Source organism: Schistocerca piceifrons, chromosome 11 (genome assembly GCF_021461385.2).
Source record: "Schistocerca piceifrons isolate TAMUIC-IGC-003096 chromosome 11, iqSchPice1.1, whole genome shotgun sequence".
Taxonomy (NCBI): Eukaryota; Metazoa; Arthropoda; class Insecta; order Orthoptera; family Acrididae; genus Schistocerca; species Schistocerca piceifrons.
In genome coordinates, this window is record NC_060148.1 from 5,993,302 (window position 1) to 6,018,037 (window position 24,736).

Consider the following 24,736-nt stretch of genomic DNA (forward strand, 5'->3'; position numbering starts at 1 on the left):
TTACTATGAAGTTACAGTAGGAGACCATGTTAAGTGTGTCTAGGGCATGGAGAATGATTGTGTGATTTATATTTTAGTTTCCCGAAGGATGAACAACGAGTAAAGATGTGGCTCCACAAAATGAGGAGGAGTTATTTTGTCCCTACAAAATATTCCAAAGTATGTTCAAAACACTTTGAAGAGGAATGTTTAGACAGAGAAAAATTTGGACGTATGTGGCTGAAGGTAGCTAATCAAAGTGCACATTCATCTTCTTTAGCGTATTTTACCTTCAATTTATTTTCATCATCATTTGATTAAGAAGCGTAAAATATTAGTAAACATGTCCCGAAACTCTTTCATTTATGTCACTTTCCACTTCCGTTAATGGTGTTATATGGGTTGACTGTTATATGACCAACTGTATTTGCTTTAGAGTACATTTAGTCTCCGATCGCCTCCCACCCCCCCCCCCCCCTTCTTACTCAGTCTACTATTTATTTAATAAATTGGGAGAAAGTGCGTAAAATGCGTTACATAAATACTTCAAAGTGTCACTAGTAAGAAAAATTGTGCTTTAGGTCCCAAAAACGAGAAAATAAATACGCAGAAATAGCAGAAAAAAGGTCGAATTAGCAGGGATATAATCGCTAATGTGTGGCAAATTCGGTGTTTTTCGGACACTTCCAAAAGTGCTAGCGTACTGTCAACTGTCGTTTTGCAAGACTTTCACTGCAAAAATGTACGTCAGGCTCTGTGATACTATAAAGTGCCGTATCATACCGAAAACTACCAAAAATCGAGTGCATCTGAACTGTGACACCTATCGCAAAGATGCAGAAGGCACTATCACTTGCCCTTAAAAGTTACGTAGCTGGTTTATTCCCGGTATCAAATGGATGCTGTTAAAACGTCCGCGCAACATACACTCCTGCAAATTGAAATAAGAACACCGTGAATTCATTGTCCCAGGAAGGGGAAACTTTATTGACACATTCCTGGGGTCAGATACATCACATGATCACACTGACAGAACCACAGGCACATAGACACAGGCAACAGAGCATGCACAATGTCGGCACTAGTACAGTGTATATCCACCTTTCGCAGCAATGCAGGCTGCTATTCTCCCATGGAGACGATCGTAGAGATGCTGGATGTAGTCCTGTGGAACGGCTTGCCATGCCATTTCCGCCTGGCGCCTCAGTTGGACCAGCGTTCGTGCTGGACGTGCAGACCGCGTGAGACGACGCTTCATCCAGTCCCAAACATGCTCAATGGGGGACAGATCCGGAGATCTTGCTGGCCAGGGTAGTTGACTTACACCTTCTAGAGCACCTTGGGTGGCACGGGATACATGCGGACGTGCATTGTCCTGTTGGAACAGCAAGTTCCCTTGCCGGTCTAGGAATGGTAGAACGATGGGTTCGATGACGGTTTGGATGTACCGTGCACTATTCAGTGTCCCCTCGACGATCACCAGTGGTGTACGGCCAGTGTAGGAGATCGCTCCCCACACCATGACGCCGGGTGTTGGCCCTGTGTGCCTCGGTCGTATGCAGTCCTGATTGTGGCGCTCACCTGCACGGCGCCAAACACGCATACGACCGACATTGGCGCCAAGGCAGAAGCGACTCTCATCGCTGAAGACGACACGTCTCCATTCGTCCCTCCATTCACGCCTGTCGCGACACCACTGGAGGCGGGCTGCACGATGTTGGGGCGTGAGCGGAAGACGGCCTAACGGTGTGCGGGACCGTAGCCCAGCTTCATGGAGACGGTTGCGAATGGTCCTCGCCGATACCCCAGGAGCAACAGTGTCCCTAATTTGCTGGGAAGTGGCGGTGCGGTCCCCTACGGCACTGCGTAGGATCCTACGGTCTCGGCGTGCATCCGTGCGTCGCTGCGGTCCGGTCCCAGGTCGACGGGCACGTGCACCTTCCGCCGACCACTGGCGACAACATCGATGTACTGTGGAGACCTCACGCCCCACGTGTTGAGCAATTCGGCGGTACGTCCACCCGGCCTCCCGCATGCCCACTATACGCCCTCGCTCAAAGTCCGTCAACTGCACATACGGTTCACGTCCACGCTGTCGCGGCATGCTACCAGTGTTAAAGACTGCGATGGAGCTCCGTATGCCACGGCAAACTGGCTGACACTGACGGCGGCGTTGCACAAATGCTGCGCAGCTAGCGCCATTCGACGGCCAACACCGCGGTTCCTGGTGTGTCAGCTGTGCCGTGCGTGTGATCATTGCTTGTACAGCCCTCTCGCAGTGTCCGGAGCAAGTATGGTGGGTCTGACACACCGGTGTCAATGTGTTCCTTTTTCTATTTCCAGGAGTGTATATAAATAATCCACGACACGTACGAAAAGAATCCGTCCGTACTAGGGATGCAGTGACATTCTAAATATACAGGGCGCTATACGGGCAAACACACGACGTCCCGAGATCACGTGACCAGGCTGGTAATGTATGTTGACAACACAAAATCTGTTTTGCGCATGTGAATGCTCACTCCAGAGATATTTACTCTATGCAACACACCAAAGATATGATCACCACCGATAACACACTTTTCAGTTGTACTTTTTTTCGGAAAATACCAGTATTCAGTGCGGAATTTGTTATTGTTGTTATTATTATGCCGACACTGTATCTTGGCAGTCGGTCGCGACCATAAACAAACGAGAACTTGGACTGTCCGTGGGGAAAGGAACAGTGTGGAGGAATAAGCTTCGCCTCCCTCTCGAAGGGCCGCAATTTTGCGTCTGCGTTCTGTGCTTCCGCGACAGCAGAACTGACATAACGCTCATAGGGGATCACCGATTCTATTTGTTAGGGTGAGACTCGCGCTCGAATCCCTTTCTGCGCCAAGATTAGTCTCTTCTCTAATTTCAAAATAAGGAAAAACGGCAATCCACAACAGAAAGCAAATTGGAGCACGCAAAACATTTGGTAGTGGCTTCAGCGCAATTGTTTGCTGCGGTTAGCATCATTGGTAGTTCAGGCCTGACCTCTTTCGCAACTATACTTCAAAACACTCCTCACCCGAAACTTCCACGATGTAGTGTCCGCATAGTATAAAAACTTGAAACAGCTGGACTTTCAAACTGAACGCCACATTTCTTTCTTGAGATTTTCATACAAAATATCGTCCAAATTTTCGACTTTTCTAGTGCAGTTTCCAAAAATTTTCTTTTTTTACAGGCCTTATCCTGACAATTACGAAGCAACAGAAAGTGTAAGCCAACACAGTCGAGTCGTTCTCAAGTGACGATCTTTCAAGCATGCGGCAACTGCGTTTTATTTATATATCTGTCTGTTAGCCAGACCGTGTTTTTGCCCCTCTTTCACTTAGAAACATCGCTCGAAGGCGATTGTTTGTATCGTAGCCGTCTTGGCGCTGGTGATTGTTGACCAGCGTGGCAATTCGTGGGGAATAAATCGAACTGTGGGAAATTTCAATTCGACTGGGCATTTTTTGAGAACTGGCATTATGTGCGGAATATGCGGGGGTTTTAACGTTTCAGTCTTTATTAATACAGCTTGAAAAGTATTTAAACCGACAAACTCTGGGAGGTTGTAGGGGACATCAAAACAAATATTTTTCCCTAATGTCTTTTTTTCCCATGAGGAGTATTTAAACCGGTAGAGGAACTGTGCTCTGGGTGGACAATCAACTGGTTCCAGGTTGTGGACACACTGTAGGTGAAATGGAAGCAACAATTGCTTTGGAAGGACTGTTCTTACATTCGTCTGATTCGTCCCCATGTTAAGTGCAATTGCACAAGTGCTGATTGAAAGATCCCGCTCCATGTGCTGCAAGACATCTTCCTCAACTTGCAGCGTTCTTACTGTGCGACGGCGTCCCTGTCCAGGTAATCTGCTAAATGACCCGGTCTCAAGCAGACGTTGGTACAGAGAAGCAAAGGTCGTATGATGCGGGATACGGCGATTAGGATATTGTTCTTGATAAACCCGCTGTGCAGCTCGTGCGCTATGTAGTACGCACCAACCATATCAGTGTACTCACTCCAGGTGTATTGCTCCATTCGTAAACAGAGACAATGCACTACCACTCTGGTGGACAGAAGTTGCCTACAACTGAAGAGCGTAATACGGCCTCCACCGGTTTAAATAATCCTCATAGGAAAAAATGACACTAGGGAAAAATATTTGTTTTGATGTCCCCTACAACCTCTCGGAGTTTGTCGGTTTAAATACTTTTCACCCTGTATATCGTAGCTGTTAAATTGATAATTTCATAGTTGATGATTTCTGTTTTTTTGCTGGTGTTGATTCTAATGATTTTCAAGACCTCAAGCTCAGAATGACTTTCGTACAGAAGATTTCAAGGAATATCATATAAATATCTTACTTAAATACTGTTTTATATACAAGTATTGCTTAAGTGGCTGAGTGCATGCGAGACAAAGCTGTCGAGTGCTTATGTAAAGCAAATCATCGTACCACATAAACAACGTTTTTGTGGCTCTTCGAATTACTTGAACTTCTGTTTTTTTTTGTTGTAAATACTTAAATTTATGAATAAAAGTGTATTATGAGCATTAAATAATGTAATCAATAATTTATTCAAGACGAGTACCAGAAAAAACACAAGTGTCCTATTATGTGGGGACTTCGCGGGGAATCCGGAAATCGGGAAATTTTTATCTCCACGAATTTGGGGAATTTCTCCTAAATTATTGGAGAGTTTGGAATATTGGCATTGGCACCGCTAGCCACGACACACGAGTTAGGAATTTCAGCGCTGAAACAGCATTCTAATGCCGAGCCGTCAACACCGATGTAAAGCGCGCAGCTTGGGTGGTGAGTACGTTGTTGTTGTGGTCTTCAGTCCTGAGACTGGTTTGATGCAGCTCTCCATGCTACTCTATCCTGTGCAAGCTGCTTCATCTCCCAGTACCTACTGCGGCCTACGTCCTTCTGAATCTGCTTAGTGTATTCATCTCTTGGTCTCCCTCTACGAATTTTATCCTTCCATGCTTTCTTCCAATCTAAATTTGTGATCCCCTGATCCGTTAGAACATGTCCTACCAACCGATCCGTTCTTTTAGTCAAGTTGTCTGAAATTCATCTTCTCCCCAATTCTGTTCAGTACCTCCTCATTAGTTATGTGATCTACTCACCTAATCTTCAGCATTCTTCTGTGGCACCACATTTCGAAAGCTTCTATTCTCTTCTTGTCCAAACCATTTATCGTCCATGTTTCACTTCCATACATGGCTACACTCCATACAAATACTTTCAGAAACGAGTTCCTGACACTTAAATCTGTACTCCATGTTAACAATTTCCTCTTCTTCAGAAACGCTTTCTTTGCCATAGCTAGTCTACATTTTATGTCTTCTCGACTTCGACGGTCATCAGTTATTTTGTTTCCCAAATAGCAAAACTAATATACTACTTTGTCTCGTATCCTAATCTAATTCCCTCAGCATCTTCTGATTTAATTCGACTACATTCCATCCTCATTTAGCTTTTGTTGATGTCCATCTTATACGCTCCTTTCAAGACACTGTCCATTCCGTTCAACTGCTCTTCCAGGTCCTTTGCTGCGTCAGACAGAATTACAATCTCGTTGGCAAACTTCGTTTTTATCTCTTCTCCCTGGATTTTAATTCCTACTCCAAATTTTTCTTTTGTTTCCTTTACTGCTTGCTCAATATACAGATCGAATAACATCGGGGAGAGGCTACAACCCTGCCTCACTCTCGTACCCCTTGACCTTTACACCTGCCGTCTGATTTCTGTACAAAATGTAAATAGCCTTTCGCTCCCTGTATTTTACCCCTACCACCTTCAGAATTTGAAAGAGTATTCCTATCAACATTGTGAAAAGCCTTCTCTATATCTACAAATGCTAGTAACGTGTTTGCCTTTCCTGGACCATAACTCCCAATAACAACACCCTGCGCTCTCTAGAGAGGTGACTATCGATATGGCTGCGGAATCGCAGTCTATATTACAGAATGCTTACAACCTGAAGGTGGTCATTTAGAGCGAAACCAGTTGTGGTGTGTGGTTAGACACAGGACTCGCATTCGGGAGGACGACTGTTCAATCCCGCGTCCGGCCATCCTGCTTTAGGTTTTCCGTGATTTCCCTAAATCACTCCAGGCAAATGTCGGGATGGTTCCTCTGAAAGGGCACGGCCGACTTCCTTCTCCTCCTTCCCTAATCCGATGAGACCGATGACCTCGCTGTCTGGTCTCCTTCCCCAAACAACCCAACCCAACTCAGTTGTAGTGTAATAAACCTACCGAATGTTTTTATGCTTCCGTACCACAATCAGACGAGCACGTAAGCCTTATAGGACCACTTTGTCGGTGCGATTGTCGCACGTATGTCACGTAACTAACGTCAATGGTCCCTCGGCGATGTAACAAATCCACGCCTCTAAGTCAATGCAGTGAAACGATAGCACCGTTTATGACATATTTTGATCCATGTTCACTCATCAGTACCTACACGGTATTTCACCTTGGACTAGTCATCAAATTTGGCAAGAAGCAAGGTTTCACAGCACAAGTAAGGGGGGAAAAATCGGAAAAACGAATACCCAGAGGCTGAATTTGCCCGGTGCGTCCAGGCGACAGAATTGCAACGTCTCACTCTTTACAGGAGGGAAAGTTAACTCTAAAGGAGCCCGCCCAGTTAGCCGTGCGCTCTAACGCACTGCATTTCGGGGGGGGGGGGGGGGGGGGAGGCGTGCCGGTCCCCAGCACGAATCCGCCCGGCGGATTCGTGCCGGTCCCCAGCACGAATCCGCCCGGCGGATTAGTGTCGAGGTTGTCGAGGTCCGGTGAGCCGGCCAACCTGTGGATGGGCCTTTTAGGCGGTTTTCCATCTGCCTCGGCGAAAGTGGGCTGGTTCCTCTTATTCCGCTTCAGTTATACTATGTCGGCGATCACTGCGCACACACTTTCTCCACCTACGTGTCCACAATAATTACTCTACCACGCAAACATTGGGGGTTACACTCGTATGGTGTGAAACGTTCTTGAGGGGTCCACTGGGGGCCGAACCGCACAAGAACCCTGGGTTCGGTGTGGGCGGCGGTGGGATGGGTGGACTGCTGTAGCCTGTTGTTGGGTTGTGATCCACTGAGGGCTATGGCGGGGACGAAGCCTCTCCGTCGTTACTAGGTCCCCAGTTCGGTACAATACAATACAATACAATAGCTCTAAAGGAGCGCTGTGGCACTGGCGTTGAGTTACTTGTCCACCGCGCGGGATTAGCCGAGCGGTCTAGGCGCTGCAGTCATGGACTGTGCGGCTGGTCCCGGCGGAGGTTCGAGTCCTCCCTCGGGCATGGGTGTGTGTGTTTGTCCTTAGGGTAATTTAGGTTAACTAGTGTGTAGGCTTTGGGACTGATGACCTTGGCAGTTAAGTCCCATAAGATTTCACACACAGATTTGAACATTTGAGTCCAGTAAGCAGGTCAACTGCGCCCCGTACCCTCATGCTGTGCTCACCACTGGATAACAGAGTTGGGCAACACGATCCTTTTTCCCAATTCGATTCCTACGATTCAATCTCACATTGCGAATCGATTCCTACGATTCGTTCACGATTCATTCTAGTCTGCGATGGCACGATTCTTACGGAATGCAAAAAGTTCTACATCTTACTCAGAGATGGCAGGACATGTCTGAAATTGTCAATGGGGGTTAGAGTCGAACTGCGTCATGATAATATATGCCAGAAATAGTTTATTTATAACATACATATGACGTTACAAGTGTGATTCTCGATTTATACGTGTGATGCCTTAATTGATGAAAGGTCACGTTTGATTTGATTGCATCTATTGTTTTATTTCGGTATGCCAGGAAAGAGGAGTCGATTTGTGCGAAAGGTGGTGCAAAATTACGTTTCTTTTTGTAAAATCGTATTTTTGGGAGAAACTACTTATTCAAATAAAGTTGAAAGCAAACAGTTCACTAAATATAAACTTTCATTTCCGAGTTAACAGCGATCAGAGGAAACCATGTGTAACCTAAAACATATCTAGGATGATTGTTACTATTGGATGTGCGGTAAGTCCAACGTGTTCGTATTCGGATAATGTTATACCGCCATCTCACCAAACTTTGATACACCTGTACTGTAACATCCAATAGTAACAAAGATTTACGAAATTGCGATATAAAATACTTATTGTGTAAAATCGAGTTTTTTCAGGAAGCACCAACATAGATATACTTAAAAATCAAAATGCGTATCTAAATATAAAATTTTGTCCAAATTGTTAAAGCCGTTCCCAAGAAACCCGAAATTCGCGTTTTTATTTAAAAAATTCTTTCGTGTAAAATCGCGTGCTCTAAGGAAAGACACGTATATACAGATGAACATGAAAACCAAACCTTAACTACATTCAACACATACTAATAAAGTTTTACGAGATGGCGTTATAAAAACATGTGAAATAGCGTTTTTATAACATAAAATTGCTTTTTTACGAATGGAACTATGTAGGATATATATATTGTAAAATTGACTTTTTACGAAAGAATGGAACTATGTAGGTGAACTCAAAAAGCAAAAACCAGTCTAAATACAAAATTTCATCCAAATCATTAGGGCCGTTTTCGAGGTACGCGAAATATAATACATAATCAAAGTGCTCGTGTGTAAAGAAGGCTAATATGAAGCCATCGCAAAACTGTAAGAGGTTAAAGTAAAGCACGAGTTCCGTTTATTTTGTTGTTATTGGTCTGGTGAATCTATTAAAACCTGTCCCAGAGGTGTATCTGCAATAGTTTTCCAGAACATCCGGAGGAGCAAAGAAGTAATTTCGTAAAATTTTTGATTTATTAACTACTTGGCCCAATTTTTTTTTTTAAATTCCAGACAGCTGCACAGTTTTCAACAGAAGTTGTGGCGAGTTTAATTTTGGAAAACTGATGGTAATAACGTTAACTGAAAACTGTATGAATGTGTCAGATAATCCGCTTTTATTAATACCATAGGACACCTGAGAATTCATGATGAACTGGAAAATGTCGTTTCACTTAAATACTTTGTTGTTATGTTCTTTCACTAAACAATATAGAAAACTAACTCGTTTCAAGGTTAGCAAACGACTGAAACAACGCACTAACGCTTGCCAACAATGACATAAACGTTTCTACATTGTTAACGTAAACAAATTTACTTGTGTAATAATCTTTGCTTCCTGGATGTTCTGGAAAGCTACTGCAGATAGACGTCTGGGACATGTTTTATTAGATTCACCAGACCACTAACAGCAAAATAAATGGAAATCGTGCTTTACTTTAACCTTGTACTGTTTTGCGATGGCTTCATATTAGCGAAGTTGCTAAATTTCAGGCAAAATCTTCTGTTGGCCGTAACTCCGTAACTAAACATTTGCGGACCTATGTTATATGACCTTTTTTTCTTTAGTTTCAGTTGTAGAACTACATATTAAAATATTTGCATATCTTCGTGAATCACACTATATGTGGGAGCGTCGAGTGCCGTAACATCATTGACCTTCTGCGAAATCGCGCTAAAGGGGTTCCTTACCAGTAACTATTCCTTCCTTCCTTCATTCCCTTCTATAGTGCGTTTAAAATTAGTTGCGACGTTTACCAGTTCAGCACGGAGCGAGTTGCCAGCATGTTCTAACACGGAAGATCGCTTGCCTGCCTGAACAGCTTGCCGTGCAAGGCGATCTATCTGCAATCTCTCTCAAACGATTTTAAAGAAACTATTCGATAATGAACTCCCATTCTCGCACATCTTATAGCTTCATTCGTCAGCTTCGTGATGAACTGCGTATCATTTCGTTAACGGTCATAGTTATTGCGATACTTAGACATTAGGTAAATTACTGCACGACATTCGCAAAGTATGCAGTAAAAAACATGGTTCGTTGTGAATTTGCGTTTTGGTGAGTGGCGTATGACATTTAGACAATATATTGAAGTAGTCTTTAAACGTTGAAGTATATCGCTGTCTCCAGTGTCGAAAAAATGGAATCTATGTAAAGGGCTCCATCACGAACGCAGGCCAGAATGAAATATTCATAAATTCCTTGTACCTCACAAACGATCTCGGATATCAAAACAAGATTTCGGCAAATGATAGCACGCAAAGAGGAGAGTATTCTGCCGTATCAATGATACGCGGAAGTCCCATACCTACCGTTATGTTCAAACAACTACAGTTTTTTAGATGAAATAAAGTAAGTTTTAAGATCCATAAGTAGCTGGTGAAACGAGAACTGCCGTGGATTTGCAACAGTACAAGTGAAGAAGTTAGACGTTTATTTTTATTCTGAGATTGGACTTTCTCATAACTGTTAACCTGACTTGCGATCAGTTACTAGTTTAATAACACACTATTTTAGGATTCTGCTACAATTTTACTGCATTAGAATGTTCGTGAGATGAATACAGAGTGATTCACGAAGATAAACAAATATTTTAATACGTTACTCTACAAGTAAAACTACATAAAAAAAGTTCATATAAACACAGGTCCGTACATCTTTAGTTACGCTGATACGGCTAATAAAAGATTTTGCCTGAAATTTAACAACTTATATGAAGCCATCGCAAAACTGTACAAGGTTAAATTAAAGCACGATTTCCATTCATTTTGTTGTTATTGGTCTGGTGAATCTAATAAAACATGTTCCAGACGTGTATCTGCATTAGTTTTCCAGAACATCCAGAGAAGCAAAGATTATTATACAAGTAAATTTGTTTACTTATTGTTGGCAACCATTAGTGAGTTGTTTCAGTCGTTTCCTGTTGTGAATATATTGTGAAATGTGTATGTACACTGTACAACTTTCTGAACTTTGAGCTTTGTTTTTTCCGGTTGAACATGATTTCACGTGTGCTATGGTATTAATAAAAGCAGATTTTCTGACACTTTCATACAGTTTCAGTTAACGTTATTACCATTATTTTTTCCGAAATTAAATTCTTTACAACTTCGATTCAGTGCTTTGTGCAATTGTCCGGAATTTAAGAAAAAAATGGGCCGAAGTAGTTAGTAAATTAAAATGTTACGGAATTACTTCTTTGCTTCTCTGGATGTTCTGGAAAAGTAATGCAGATAGACGTCTGGCATATGTTTTGTTAGATTCTCCAGACCATTAACAACAAAATAAATAGAAATCATGCTTTACTTTAACCTCGTAAAGTTTTGCTATGGCTTCATATTAGCGAAGTTGCTAAATTTCAGGGAAAATCTTTTGTTAGCCATAACTCCATAATTAAAGATTTGCGGATCTATGTTTATATGAACTACTTTCTTAATTTTACTTGTAGAATAACAAAATATTTGCATATCTTCGTGAATCACCTTGTATTTGCAAACTGTGTTGTGTTTAGGCTGAAGAAGCAGATTTTAACATGGCACAAGACAAGTGACGTACTCCTCAAAACTCATCACAGTCCCTTGTCAATCGATATCTCCTCAACTACCTTCTCGGTATGACTGGCACCTCAACAGCAGTCTTGTGGTGTACCATTAGCAATGGCTCCTTTTGTCAGCATTTCAACCTCACTGAGCGTAAATTTCTCGTTGTTTTTTGCCACATTACGTTTCATCTAGGACCATATATTCTCATTCGAATTTAAATGAGCATGTTACGGAGAAAGCCTAATAAAACTGTGCCATTAAAGCGTTAGCCAGTTCGTCGACCTGGTGGCGTGGTGTATTTGGCTTTTAGAGAACTAAGAGTTCCATTAAGTCTGCCTGGTACATGCTACGTTCAATTTTATCCAGTGGGTCATTTCTTCCTGCCTAGAGTAAAATACCTGCTTTCCTCCACTGCGCTGTTGGAGCTTCATCTATCACAACAGAGTGGTACGCGGCTTGTCCATAACTATTGTCGAATTTGGAATAATATTTTGGAGTAGGACAAATTAGTTGTCTTCTTGGGCGACAACGTTTTATGGAACTTCGTATTCAGACGTGCTGCAATGTTGTTATTAATGCAAAGCCAACGCAAAAACACTTGTTCACAATACCTGGTTACTGCAGAACTCTTCAACGCCAGAAAATACCACTTCACAACGAGAGCTAATCACTGTAGGTACATGTAATGCAGGGACGCCATCTTCTACTGTTTATGCAAGGCGTGGAAACAGCGGCTTTTTCCAATCGAACTGCTGCCAGTGTGGTAGGGAAAGCCGGTTCGCTATTGGTGTTATCTCAGCAGGTGAGCCAAACGTCAGAAGTCGCGACTAATTTCAAACGCACCATAGTTCCCTGTATCGTAAAATTCATCAGATTTTCTGGAGAGGCATATCTACGTGCAGCAATCGCTCCTGGAAATCTGATTGGTAAATTCCGAAGCACACCATGTTAACAATAAAGTCGTTCTTTGCTTGATGTCTGACTTTTACCGTCGCGACCCACTCAGCTTGAATGCAGAACTATTGTGCGAGCGTCATTGAATTATTAAAGATACAAATTGGCTTGGGAAAAAAAAACTGTTAGTAGGGCAAGTTTGGTACTTCTTTGGCTTTAAGTTGGCATCACTGGGATGAGCCCTGATCAGCTGATGTATCACCATTGATTTGTTTATAACCTCAAAAAAACATTTCAAGGTGGCGAGTCCGTTTGAAACGTCCAAATTAGTTGAACAACGTTCTGTTGTTCGTTTTTTACTTGCCGAAGGCGAGAAACCAGTGAATATATAGTGTAGAATGTCTAAAGTTTGTGGTGAAGGTTGTACGAATCGTGCAAATTTTTACAAATGGGTAGAGACGTTCAAGAGTGGTCGCGACTCAGTGACTGACGAACACCGTTCTGGCCGACCAGCTGCAGTTTCAACTCCCTCACTTGAAAGTCGAACTGATGACATCATTCGTGCCGACCGCCGTGTGACTGTGGAATTGATAGTTGATAAGGTTCAAGTTAGTACTGGTACAGTTCGTAACATTATCTGTAACAAGCTGAATTACCGCGAAATATGTGCAAAATGGGTTCTAAAGGAGTTGACGCGGCTACACAAGGAAACAAGGTTGAGAGTGTGCACACAGCTAAAGGATCGTTACGAGAGAGAAGGTGAGCACTTCCTCAACAAAATTTTTAACTTGTCATGAAATTTGAGTTCACTATTACGAATCAAAAAGGCAATCCATGCAATGGAAGCACACCAATTCACCTGTCAAGAAAAAATTCAAAACTCAAACAGCAGGAAAAAAAGTCATGTTGACCTTGTTTTGGGATGCTGGAGGTCCAGTTTTTGTGGTGATGTGGAAGAGCAGTGTACAGTGAACAGCCAGTCGGATCTGCTTTTAAACAAGGTGAAGCCAGCCACGAGACAGAGGCATCGTGGGTCTCGGAGGAGAGGTGTGATTCTCCAGCAGAACAACGAACGTTCTCGTTTTGCTCAAATAACCCGTGAAACCGTCGACGAAATGGGCTGGGAAGCACTGTCTCATCCCCCTTACCGTTCTGATTGAGCACCTGCTGATTTACATTTGTTTGGTGCACTGAAGGAGGCATTACATGGGGAGAGGTTCCAGGACAACGAGGACATGGAAAAATTTGTGGGAAATTGGTTTAAACATCAAGATGAAGATTTCTTTGCAGCCGGAATAAAAAAAGCTTCTTGCCCGTTGGAACAAGTGCATAAATGCTCTAGGGGATTGTGTTGAAAAGTACAAAAAGTATCGTTTTGAAAAATAAACACTTTTTTCTCCAGACGAATTTGTCTCTTTAATTATGCGATCACGGTGTGCGGGTAATACAAACAACGCGCTGAAAGTCACCTCGGCGGACAATATTCGTTTGGGTAAATATTCCCTGTCTTGCTCTGTCCTCCTCGCATCTAGCCAGTGAAAATGGCCAACCAAGAGCAGTTGGAGGAATTTCGACCAAAAATGTTCTCCAGTGTAAGTGTGGAACAGTGCCTTTCCATCCAATTACGATGGGCCACGAATAGCATCCATAAGAGTTCAGCCATTAAGTCACCTTTATCCGCATCAGTGCGGGAATATTAGCCTGTGATGATGGCCCACCAATAGTAGCCACGATAATTTTAACCGATACTCCCACTTCTCCAGCACAAACGCGGCAAAACTCCCCTTTATAAGAGAACGCGACATTGGTGTATGACGGTGTCCTAACAGCAGTGGACACCTTAACATCCTGAAGAAGATCCCAGCAGAGGAGTTGAAACCTAGATTATTTTGGAAGGAAGTATGACGCGCCGTAACCACTCAGAAGATTTTAACTTTGATAGTCAAGTTTGTTTGGGACCCTCAATACGCTAGTGCTACTCGCACATGGCCAAATTCTTTTATTAGCATTTCCGTTACTCACTTGTGGAGTACAAACGCTTTTACCCCCCCATTTCTGCGCGGCAGGTGTTCACGCCGCCCAGCGGTTCGCCGCCGCTGACCGTGGCGCCCCACGGCCACGCCCACCCCCACCCCCACCCTCACGGCCGGATGGTGGCGGACCCGCACCACGCTTACGCCGCCTACCACCACCCGCACCACCACCACCACCAGCCGCACCACCACCACCACCCGCACGCGGTGCCGCCCCCGCACCCGCACCACGTGCTGGTGCAGCAGCCGGGCGCCGTCTTCCGCCCCCACCGCGCGCCCGCCGGCGGCCCGCCCCCGGCACCACCGCCCCCGCCACTGGTGCAGATGCGTCTGCTGTCGCCGGGGTCCGGCGCCGGCACGCCGCCCCCGCAGCAGCCGCTGCTGCCCCCGGCCTACGACCAGCCGCCGCCCCCGGACTACTACGCCGCCCCCGGGCAGCAGCAGCAGCGGCTCGTCAGGACCGTCAGGCTGCCCTACTCGCCGCAGCTGCAGGTAGGCCCAACTCCAGCTCATCAGCTCACATTCTCTTCTTTCCTCCTGCACTTTGTCTTCTTCTCTCAATACTTTCTCTCCTTCATTTATATTCTCTTCGTCTCCTCTACATTCTCTTCACCACCTTTTTTCCACTTTCGCTTATTTTGGTCTTCAGTTTCTCTTCTTTTCTTCACTACTTTCTCGTCTTACACTCCCCACTTTCACTTCCCACACTCTCCACCTGCTCTCACAACGTCTGTAATCCACACTCTCCTTTCCTACTAACCACTATCCCTTCTCAAACTAAACGACTTTTTCTTTCAGTCTTTACTTTCTTCTCTCCCTCTCCTCACATTTCCTAATTCCCTTCACTCTCCCTCTCCTCACACTTCATAATTCCCTTCACTCTCCATTTCATCATCTGTTACTAAAGCTCCACACCACTGTCATGTGGCACACTTTCCACTTTCTCTTCTTACACCTCTCATCCCACTTCCTCCTCTCCTAGTAACCACTTTCTCTTCTCCCTCTGTCTGCATTCTGTTCTCTCACATTCTACCCTCATCAGGAGTGCAGCAGATCTAATACATGGCCAGATATTTAGATTTAGGTTTTCTGCGACTTTTTGAAATTGCTTAACAGTCACAATGCCGAGAGGAGTGTAGTTAATTTCCACGTCTTGAAAATGTCGTTATCTTGTCAGTTACCTGGAGTTTTAAAATTCAGAAAAATCATTTATTGTTCTTAACAAATTCTTCTACCAGATTCCATATACATTTTAAGCTTTTCAGTTAAACTTACACCAAAAAATGTACGTCTTACTAGCAGATGTCATTTTCCCCAGTGAATATTTTATTCAGTATTTCCAGCTTCAAGACCTTATATACACGTATCTCTTTGAACAGTATGTTGGCAGTAAACGTCAACAACAATAAACTAAATTTGCATTTTTTAAATTTTTGTTAGTGGTTGTAATGAAGGTGGTACATGTTATTGAAAGTACATTGATACTGCTGAGAGTGTGCTATATGGTATTTTAAGTTTCTGGACCCTTAAACATCAGTACCTTTTGGAAAAGTAAATTGTTAAAATAATTCAATAACAATTAACAAAGTTTGTTTTTAACTTTTTAGGCTGGACATAAAGCGTTCCCCCCCCCCCCCCCTCCTTGGTAATGTGTGCTATGGAACATGCCATTTCCTTTGCCATTCCCCATTGTTCACATAAACAAAGTTTGTAAAACAAATCTGAAACACTCACCATCAACAGGACGTTGAAACACAATCTCCTTTTCTTTCCTCCACCTTTTCTCTCTCCTTATTTGGCACGGTAGTGGTTCAGATACATATCCTACAATCTACATTTATGTTTTCCGCGATTTTCCTAAATTACGTAAGTTAAATTTCACGGTGGTTCCTTTTAGATGTGACAGAGTATTTCCTTCATCATTTTGAGTTGGTGATCCACCTTTAATGACGTAATTATGGACACAAATTTAAAACATAATCTTAGTGTGTTTTTCTCAACACTCTTTTTTTATAGCTCCCAACTTAATCCTCTCTGTCTTGGACTTCTTCATCACATTCTTCAAGTCGTCGTCTTACACTGTGCACATTCCCTTACCATTTTTAAACACTTTTTCTTTTCCCACTGTCCACTTACTCTTTTTTTCACTGTCCACTTTTTTTTCACTGTCCACTTACGCTTTTTTTTCCCTGTCCACTTACTCTTTTTTTCACTGTCCACCACTTGCTCTTTTTTTCACTGTCCACCACTTACTCTTTTTTTCACTGTCCACCACTTACTCTTTTTTTCACTGTCCACCACTTACTCTTTTTTTCACTGTCCACCACTTACTCTTTTCTTCACTGTCCACTTACTCTTTTTTTTCACTGTCCACTTACTCTTTTTTTTCACTGTCCACTTACTCTTTTTTTTCACTGTCCACTTACTCTTTTTTTCACTGTCCACTTTTTTTCACTGTCCACTTTTTTTCACTGTCCACTTTTTTTCACTGTCCACTTTTTTTTTCACTGTCCACTTTTTTTTTCACTGTCCACTTTTTTTTTCACTGTCCACTTACTCTTTTTTTCACTGTCCAGCACTTACTCTTTTTTTCACTGTCCAGCACTTACTCTTTTTTTCACTGTCCAGCACTTACTCTTTTTTTCACTGTCCAGCACTTACTCTTTTTTTCACTGTCCAGCACTTACTCTTTTTTTCACTGTCCAGCACTTACTCTTTTTTTCACTGTCCAGCACTTACTCTTTTTTTCACTGTCCAGCACTTACTCTTTTTTTCACTGTCCAGCACTTACTCTTTTTTTCACTGTCCAGCACTTACTCTTTTTTTCACTGTCCAGCACTTACTTTTCTTTCACTGTCCACTTACTCTTCTGTCACTCCCCACCTTCTCTTCCTACTCTCTACATTCGCCTTCCATTGTCTCCACTTTCCATTTCGACTGTCTCCACGTCTTCTTCCTCTCCTTGCATTCTCTTTCTCCCCTCCTCCTCCTCTACTTTCCTTTTGCCACGGCTCTTTCCAACACCACTATCGCGCACGCTGCCCCCGTAAGAGATGCCGAGTGCTGCCGACAGTGGGTTGCAGGGCGCGCAGCCGCTGGTGTTGCAGGTGCACCTGACGGCGGGCCGGGCGGGCGCGGGGGCGGTGGCAGCGGGGGCGGGCCGCAGCGACTCCCCGCAGCTGCACGTGCAGAGGGCCAGCCCCACCGGCGCGCAGCTCGGCGTCGGCGTCGGGCTGGGGGTCGGCGTCGCGCCGCCGCCCTACATGGTGGCCACCCGGGGCACGCAGACGCTGCCGCCTCCCAGGTCCGTCTCTCTCTCTCTCTCTCTCTCTCTCTCTCTCTCTCTCTCTCTCTCTCTCTCTCTACCCTGACATCGTATTTAATCGCTACAAAATTTTCTTTGTGTCGGAATAACCGGTTTTTTACCTGTATGATAAATAGCAGAGATGTTTGGAAAAGAGAAATCGGTGTGTGCATAGTTCTCAGTGGGAGCATCACATTAATATGCAACAGAAGTGGAAGTAACAGTTATGTAGGCCTAAATGACATCCTAAAATCCTAAGAAATTTTGGTCTTATGTCAAAGCGGTAGGTGGATCAAAACAAAATGTTCAGACACTCTGTGACCAAAATGGTACTGAAACAGAGGATGACAGACTAAAGGCCGAAATACTATATGTCTTCTTCCAAAGCTGTTTCACAGAGGCAGACTGCACTGTAGTACCTTCTCTAGATTGTCGCACAGATGACAAAATGGTAGATATCGAAATAGACGACAGAGGGATAGAGAAACAATTAAAATCGCTCAAAAGGGGAAAGGCCGCTGGACCTGACGGGATACCAGTTCGATTTTACACAGAGTACGCGAAGGAACTTGCCCCCCTTCTTGCAGCGGTGTACCGTAGGTCTCTAGAAGAGCGTAGCGTTCCAAAGGATTGGATAAGGGCACAGGTCATCCCCGTTTTCAAGAAGGGACGCCGAACAGATGTGCAGAACTGTAGACCTATATCTCTAACGTCGATCAGTTGTACAATTTTGGAACACGTATTATGTTCGAGTATAATGACTTTTCTGGAGACTAGAAATCTACTCTGTAGGAATCAGCACGGGTTTCGAAAAAGACGGTCGTGGGAAACCCAGCTGGAGCTATTCGTCCACGAGACTCAGAGGGCAATAGACACGGGTTCCCATGTAGGTGCCGTGTTTCTAGACTCCCGCAAGGCGTTCGATACAGTTCCCCACAGTCGTTTAATGAACAAAGTAAGAGCATACGGACTATCAGATCAATCGTGTGATTGGATTGAAGAGTTCCTAGACAACAGAACGCAGCATGTCATTCTCAATGGAGAGAAGTCTTCCGAAGTAAGAGTGATTTCACCTGTGCCGCAGGGGAGTGTCGTAGGACCGTTGTTATTCACAATATACATAAATGACCTCGTGGATGACATCGGAAGTTCACTGAGGCTTTTTGCGGATGATGCTGTGGTATATCGAGAGGTTGCAACAACGGAAAATTGTACTGAAATGCAGGAGGATCTGCAGCGAATTGACGCATGGTGCACGGAATGACAATTGAATCTCAATGTAGACAAGTGTAATGTGCTGCGACTACATAGAAAGAAAGATCCCTTATCATTTAGCTACAATATAGCAGGTCAGCAACTGGAAGCAGTTATTCCATAAATTATCTGGGAGTACACATTAGGAGTGATTTAAAATGGAATGACCATATAAAGTTGATCGTCGGTAAAGCAGATGCCAGACAGATTCATTCGAAGAATCGTAAGGAAATGCAATCCGGAAACAAAGGAAGTAGGTTACAGTACGCTTGTTCGCCCATTGCTTGAATACTGCTCAGCAATGTGGGATCCGTACCAGATAGGGTTGTTAGAAGAGACAGATAAGATCCAACGGAGAGCAGCGCGCTTCGTTACAGGAGCATTTAGTAATCGCGAAAGCGTTACGGAGATGATAGATAAACTCCAGTGGAAGACTCTGCAGGAGAGAAGCTCAGTATCTCGGTACGCGCTTTTGTCGAAGTTTCGAGAACATACCTTCACCGAGGAGTCGAGCAGTATATTGCTCCCTCCTACGTATATCTCGCGAAGAGAGCGTGAGGACAAAATCAGAGAGATTAGAGCCCACACAGAGGCATACCGACAATCTTTCTTTCCACGAACAATACGAGACTGGTATAGAAGGGAGAACTGATAGAGGTACTCAAGGTACCCTCCGCCACACACCGTCAGGTGGCTTGCGGAGTATGGATGTAGATGTATATGTAGACATACGCAACTAAAAGTGTGAATATGCCAACATACCTGTCCTACTAAACTATAATATAAAACACAAAAATACTTTTAAAGTGTGAATATTGGGAGCATCTCTTAGGGACCAAGCCTCACCTGTTGTTTACCCTTTAGCTTAAAGCACAGTTTGGTTACGGTGACCCTACACTGTGGGTCACCTGTGTTGTATGCCGATACTCGATCAAAAAGTTTACACGTCGAGTACAGTTTTTCTAATTAAGGCGATACCGGTCTAAGGCGTTGCAGTCATGGACTGTGCGGCTGGTCCCGGCGGAGGTTCGAGTCCTCCCTCGGGCATGGGTGTGTGTGTGTTTGTCCTTAAGATAATTTAGGTTAAGTAGTGTGTAAGCTTAGGGACTGTTGACCTTAGCAGTTAAGTCCTATAAGATTTCACATACAATTAAGGCGATACTCCGTACTAAAGTCAGTGTCAGCTTGCAATAATACTTTTGCAATTATCTAGAAAACAGGTCTATTATCGTCTACACTCACCAGATAAAGAAATTAAGAGGAAATTTTTCTTTTTATGTTTTCCAGCAATCTTTGATGATTCACTAATGCACGAATGGAGCTGCACATATGTGGACCTCAGGTTTCTCTTATTGCGAAAACGTACTAGTCTTTGCTTTCTATTTTCTTTCACCTTTCTTCAATAAAAACATTTTATTTGGTGATATATTTATTTGAAACAGTAAACTGTATATGCTATCCTGTGTTTATTTAGCATTCGTTTAGCTACTGCATTCCTCAAGTAGTGTATTTAAGTTACATTAACAGTTAAGTGCCCTTTCTTTTATATGTTAGTTGTTGCTCCTTGTATGCATATACACTGGACTGTCACTTACATGACCCTCAGTAGTCTGGCCTGTCAATAATGTGGCCCACATCCAGCCTCTAGTCACTCCAGCAAAAATGTCACTCCAGCAAAAATGTCACTCCAGCAAAAATGTCACTCCAGCAAAAATGTCACTCCAGCAAAAATGTCACTCCAGCAAAAATGTCACTCCAGCAAAAATGTCACTCCAGCAAAAATGTCACTCCAGCAAAAATGTCACTCCAGCAAAAATGACACGTACAGTAATGAAATCACTTGTGCAACAATGTTGCTAGTTAATTACGATGTTAAAGAATGCTATATGTGGTTTAAATTGTGGCTTTCTGTACGGTTCAGTATCGCAGCTTCTGAAAGAAAACACGTTATGCTAGACCTCGAGCACAAACTCAAAATTACATGCAAGTCAAACAAAGGTTCTTAGTACAAAGTCATTGCTGATGGACGAGCAATTATTCACTACCAAACTGTATCAGATGAAGAGAGAATCGAAAGCATACGGGAAAATCACGATGAAAGTGAAGATGAGGAAATAGGAGGAGAGAACATAAAGATCTCTCTGACTGCTGATGCTGAAGCTACAGACATCTTCCTTGAGTACATTATGCAAGAACCAGAAAAGTGCAGTGCTGGTGTAATGCTTGTAAAGCCATTGTGTGATAAAGTATACTGCCGTTTCACAGAGAGCGATACTACTGCATGTACACTTTGTAGGCGGAAGTTTCCAGTGACAATGAATGTATCTTTGCATTTAATAAAGTATAATCACTATTTGTTTACACTAAATTTAACACTCTGTTGCCTCACACTTCCACTAATCCAGCACCCGTATGTGCAAGTAATGGCTGGATCACCAAGAGTCTAGTGTATATGCATAGCGCACACACACTTTTATACTCTATGAGAATGATAGAAGCTGAAGATATGAATTACAATTTTTACAATTTGTGCCATGGCCGGGACTTGAACGCTGGTCTCCTGCTTACTGAGCAGGTGTGTTAGCCATTACAGCACCGTAGCAGTATAGGCAACACACCTGCAACATCTCTATCACCCCATCAAACATCTTTTTCCATAGATATACTACTTGATTTCCTCCATGCAATTTCAATTTCACATCATCTAACTTCCAAATTGTGTTGCAGATCTCCTGAGAAGGAATACCGCACTTGAAACTTCATCATTCCAGGAGCACCTTTTTTTTACATTTTCCTTTAATCTGGCTATATATATATATATATATGATACGGCCAAACTTTCAGGAAACATTCCACACACAAATAAGGAAAAGATGTTATGTGGACATGTCTCTGGAAACGCTTAATTTCCATGTTAGAGCTCATTTTAGTTTCGTCAGTATGTACTGTACTTCCTCGATTCACCGCCACTTGGCCCAATTGAAGGAAGGTAATGTTCGATTGTGCAATCACGTCATCAACACAGATTTTCTGTGAACGTTTGGGCAGGCATTGCTGGTGATGTCGTGATTGGGCCCCATGTTCTTCCACCTACGGTCAATGGAGCACATTATCACGATTTCATATGGGGTACTCTACCTGTGCTGCTAGAAAGTGTGCCTTTACAAGTACGACACAACATGTGGTTCGTGCACGATGGAGCTCCTGCACATTTCAGTCCAAGTGTTCGTACGCTTCTGAACGACAGATTCGGTGACCGACGGATTGGTAGAGGCGGACCAATTCCGTGGCCTCCGCGCTCTCCTGACCTCAACCCTCTTGACTTTCATTTATGGGGGCGTTTGAAAGCTCTTGTCTACGCAACCCCGGTACCAAATGTAGAGACTCTTCGTGCTCGTATTGTGGACGGCTGTGATACAATACGCCATTTTCCAGGGCTGCATCAGCGCATCAGGGATTCCGTGCGACGGAGGGTGGATGCACGTATCCTCGCTAACGGAGGACATTTTGAACATTTCCTGTAACAAAGTGTTTGAAGTCACGCTGGTACGTTCTGTTGCTGTGTGTTTCCATCCCATGATTAATGTGATTTGAAGAGAAGTAATAAAATGAGCTCTAACATGGAAAGTAAGCGTTTCCGGACACATGTCTACATAACATATTTTCTTTCTTTGTGTGTGAGGAATGTTTCCTGAAAGTTTGGCCGTGCCTTTTTGTAGCACCGTGTATATAATCTGAGTGCAGTAGTGTTTCCTCTCCAGAACTTTATCACCAATTTTTAGATTCAGTGATGCAAAGGAGCATTGCCCATGTTTTTGGTTTGTGTGTTTGTTAAATCTTGAGATAAACTTAAAATGATAATCTTCATCACTTCACAGAGTAGGCTGCACAGCAGAAACTGTCTTGTCCTTTGACGTCCTATGCTTCCCTGTCTAGTGAGCTTGCACTTTGTGGCAATTTTAGACAAATTGTCTGTATTATTTCTAAATGGTGATACCAGTTGACGTAATATTTTTGGTTTTTAATTTTGCTTTCCCGACTGAAAACCTATAGCTCTCTGTTGACTTTGCCATCATTGGATACATAAGTGTTTTTATCACTTCTCCTCCTCATTCTTGCCCCTTGCTAATTTTCTGATTGTTTTATTCATCTGCCTTCATATCTGCATAGTTACCACAGTGGACAACTAAGCGAAGGGGCCTGGGTTCGATTCCTGACTTGGTCGGATATTTTATTCATTTGGGGACTGGGTATTCTGTTACCTTCACATTTGTATCATTGTAACTGCCCTTACACTGTTGAGACGGGTGTTTGGGCATATTCCGAAAGCCAATGAATGAAAAGGGACTGTTTTATCTGTCAGTTTGTCATCGTGAACAGTGAAAAGCGTCAACTGTCTTTCATTACCACACTTGCTGCAGTGTGTCACTCTACTGCCTTGTCTGCAGGTTCACGCCCCCTCCACCGGTGCACACCACACCGGCTTCAGTGCCGAATGTGCAGAAGCCGCCGATGCCGCAGCAGCAGCAACAGCAACAGCAACAGCAACATCAACAGCAGCAGCAGCAACAACAACCGCCACCACCAGCCACGCAGCAGCCGCAGCCGCAACAACCGGCGGCAGTCCGCGCCTGTGTCGCGGGCTCCTCGTCTTCGTCGTGTGCGTCGTCACCCACGCGGCCGCCGTCCAAGCAGGAGAGGGGGGTTCCCGAGGGATGCGCCGCCCAGCTGCCGCAGGACGCCCTGCCGCCACAGCAACAGCAGCAACAACAACAGCAACAACCGGAACAACAGCAGCAGCAGCAGCCTCTGCAACCACAGCCTATCACGGCCGCACCGCAGACCGCAGTGTACTATGCGATGAATGTCTGAGGCACGGATCTGCCGAGAACTGGTGGCTGTTCCTCGCTACCTTGCAGACTCGTTGACCCCCTATCCGTTTGTCACCGCTTACTCCCCTCGCTTTATTTAATGTACGGCAAAACTGTAGAAAATGTGACATGCACAGCAGAGAAAAATAAGACTTAAAACAAACGTACTAAAATATTGCCAGTCTGCTATAAAACTGTAGGAAACAACCATTATCGAGCAATTAGTATATCATAGTTCTAACAGAGGACAATGACCAGCAAATGTAGTAACATTCAGAGAGACATTAACAAACTGAATCCAATCGCAGAGAAATCTTTTCACCCCAGAGTTTGGTGGGTCTTCGGGATTCAGTCGACCACTGCAGGAGTTATTAGTATATCACAGTTCTAACAATGACCAGCAAATTTAGTAACATTCAGAGAGAAATTAACAAACTGAATCTAATTGCAGAGAAATCCTTTCACCTCAGAGTTTGGTGGGTCTGTGGGATTCAGTCGACCACTGCAGCAATATCGTATCTCTCACTCCTCATTACGTAACAGATGGTGGTGTGCACTGAGACTAGCGATAATTCTTCATTCATTTACAGGGAGGTCTGGATTTATGTGCCCTTCTACTCCAAATGTCAAATTGCACGTGTGACACAACAAGTTCATTCCGCATAAAGCTGGCCTGTACTTCTGAAACCCGCTTCATTTCCTGCCGAAAAAATTGTGTGCGCTTCCCTAAAAATCTTCATTAGAGGTCTCAAAGAAACTGCTCTCTCCTCAGCACCATTTAGTTTCTGAGGTCTTCACACTCTGCATCCAACCTGGACCTGAGCCTCAGATGTCTATGCTGAACGCTGAACTGGCTGTCTGAACAGTGGGTCAGTCAGACCCGTCACCTCTCCAAACTTCCTATGCTCTCACATTCCACTTTCAAAACTGCTTTTTGCTTCCTTGTTTTTACTATTATGCCCAGATATGGCAAGCTGAGTGAAGGACCT

General features: G+C 43.7%; 1 protein-coding gene across 1 annotated transcript in view; it reads left to right on the top strand.

Moving 5' to 3' along the window:
• LOC124720197 (basic proline-rich protein-like) overlaps positions 1-24,413 on the top strand; it is a 58,735-nt gene extending 34,322 nt beyond the window's left edge. Inside the window, exons 5-8 of the mRNA XM_047245521.1 lie at positions 14,352-14,810; positions 17,426-17,622; positions 23,325-23,621; positions 24,338-24,413. Coding sequence (XP_047101477.1) covers positions 14,352-14,810; positions 17,426-17,622; positions 23,325-23,621; positions 24,338-24,413 — 1,029 coding nt within the window. The remainder of the gene's footprint in view (positions 1-14,351; positions 14,811-17,425; positions 17,623-23,324; positions 23,622-24,337) is intronic.
• Positions 24,414-24,736: the final 323 nt, after the last annotated feature.